The following is a 1,824-nucleotide window of genomic DNA, read 5'->3' as shown; positions in this document are numbered from 1 at the left end:
GAGCAGACGTACTGTAGAGCAGCACCATGGTTGAAGTGCCGGTGCTCTTGGAGATCTGGGTGGCCACCAAGGCGTACTCCTCGTAGTTGGTCTCCACCACACGAATGTCGTGTTTGCTGCCCCAGCCTGCGGGAAATAGGGAGAGCACTGCTCAGCCCTGGGCACCGAGCCAGCTCTGAGGTGCTCCAACGAGGGCAGGAGCAGGGACGGGCAACAGCCCAGGGGCTGGGCTGGGAGCTGGGGGCACATCAGGGGCTGCCCCACAGAAGGACGGGCTGGGAACCAGGCACTCCCGTGGGCTGCTGTAGGTTGCTCCGTCTTGGTGTAAAGGCTGTTCCTCTTCTCACACTGGTCACCCCTGGGGAGCGCAGCATGAGGATGTCAGGGGGACCGGGGGTGATGCTCCAGACCACACATAGCCCCAGGCACGGCACCATGGGGGAGCAAACCCTGCTCGCCCACGCCCCCCCCACACCCATACTTAGGGTAGGTGGAGGTGACCTCCAGGTTCCCATCTGCAGTGACGGAGATGACCGTGGTGCACATCTTCATCAGATGCTTCTTCTCCTTGAACCAGTTGGAGTTGGAGGCCAGGCCGATGCTGTACCATGTCCCTGTGAGCTGCACACAACCTCTGCTCAGTCGCCAACCGGGCACAGACCCCAGCTCACCCCTTAGCCACCCACCAGCCCCAGCCCAGGCCACCTCCCCCTCCCCTGCCAGCCTGCACCCCACAGCAGGATGGCAACCTGGGGGTCCTCATCCCCCGGGGAGCTGCTACAGCTCTTGGCATCCACAAACCGCAGTGGCCAGGAGATCCCTGGTTTACAATGTCCCCTTCGCTGCCCAGGGGTGTTTCCCTCCTCTTTGCCCCAAGCCCGGGGAGGGGGGTGACAGTTTTTTTTTGAGATGCCATTTCCATCTGTCTGCGGGCATAAGGAGGGGTCAGGACCCCTGGAACCAGCACGGCTCATCCCAGCCCAGTCCCTGGGGCTACCAGCTTAGAGGAGAACTGTTGGCCTTGGAGATGGGCTGTACTGGGACCACCCTTGCAGGACATGTCACATCCCCATCCTTGCAGGACACACCTCCATCCCTATCACCTCCCTGGGGTGGCTGTGTCCCCCAGGACCCCTTCAGAGGTTCCCTGGAGGAACAGGCAGCATGGCCCCTGCTCTGGCTCGGTGGGACCCCAGGGCTGTGGGGCTGGGCCCCCACCCTGGGCTGGGGCTGTCCTGGTCTGGGTCCTGCCCATGATGGGGAGAGGAAGGGGAGTGCAAGCACCCCAAGCATGCCAGCACCCAGGGGCTGGGAGGGCAGAGGGGTCTGTGGGACACCCCAGCACAGCAGCCCTTGTTGTTCTGGGACCCTGGACTGAGGGGGGGAGGGTGTCTGTGTTGGGGAGGGGGGGTCCATGGCCCATGTCCGTGCTGTCTGTCAAACTGAGATTGCTTTTCTCAGCTCCCCCCTATAAAAATCCCTGTGCATCTACACCCACCCCACGGCACAGCAGACAGCCCAGCCCCACACCTACTTGGTCCTGCCCCACGGGCTGGAGCCTGGATCCTGCATCCCCTCCAGAGCCACCAAACCCAAGCCCTGGGGGGGTTCCCCAGGGCTGTGGGGGCCAGCCTGGACCCAAATCCACCTGCAACACCCTTTCCACACATTTTCAAGGTGAGGATCCCCCCCAAAACACCCCAAACCTCCATGTAAGTGATGCCAGCCAGGTTGGGTCACCTTGTCCTGCTGGAAGTCGGTTTGCACGGGAACGGTGTCCTGGGCATGCAGTGCCCCGAGCAGGGTCAGCCCCAGGACCCCGAG

The 1,824-nt window shown here is 63.0% G+C and overlaps 1 protein-coding gene across 1 annotated transcript; it reads right to left on the bottom strand.

Moving 5' to 3' along the window:
- Positions 1-12: 12 nt before the first annotated feature.
- PTGDS (prostaglandin D2 synthase 21kDa (brain)) lies at positions 13-1,821 on the bottom strand (the record flags this gene model as incomplete). The annotated part of the gene is made up of 4 exons (XM_009701816.1): positions 13-147; positions 291-358; positions 482-621; positions 1,741-1,821. Coding segments are annotated over 4 exons (424 nt in total), but the record flags the coding sequence as incomplete, so codon positions are not given.
- Between the last annotated feature and the right edge of the window lie 3 nt (positions 1,822-1,824).

This window comes from Cariama cristata, unplaced genomic scaffold (assembly GCF_000690535.1).
Source record: "Cariama cristata isolate BGI_N322 unplaced genomic scaffold, ASM69053v1 scaffold38836, whole genome shotgun sequence".
Lineage (NCBI taxonomy): Eukaryota > Metazoa > Chordata > Aves > Cariamiformes > Cariamidae > Cariama > Cariama cristata.
Note: the sequence above shows the minus strand (reverse complement) of the source record. Positions and strands in the feature narration are given on the sequence as shown.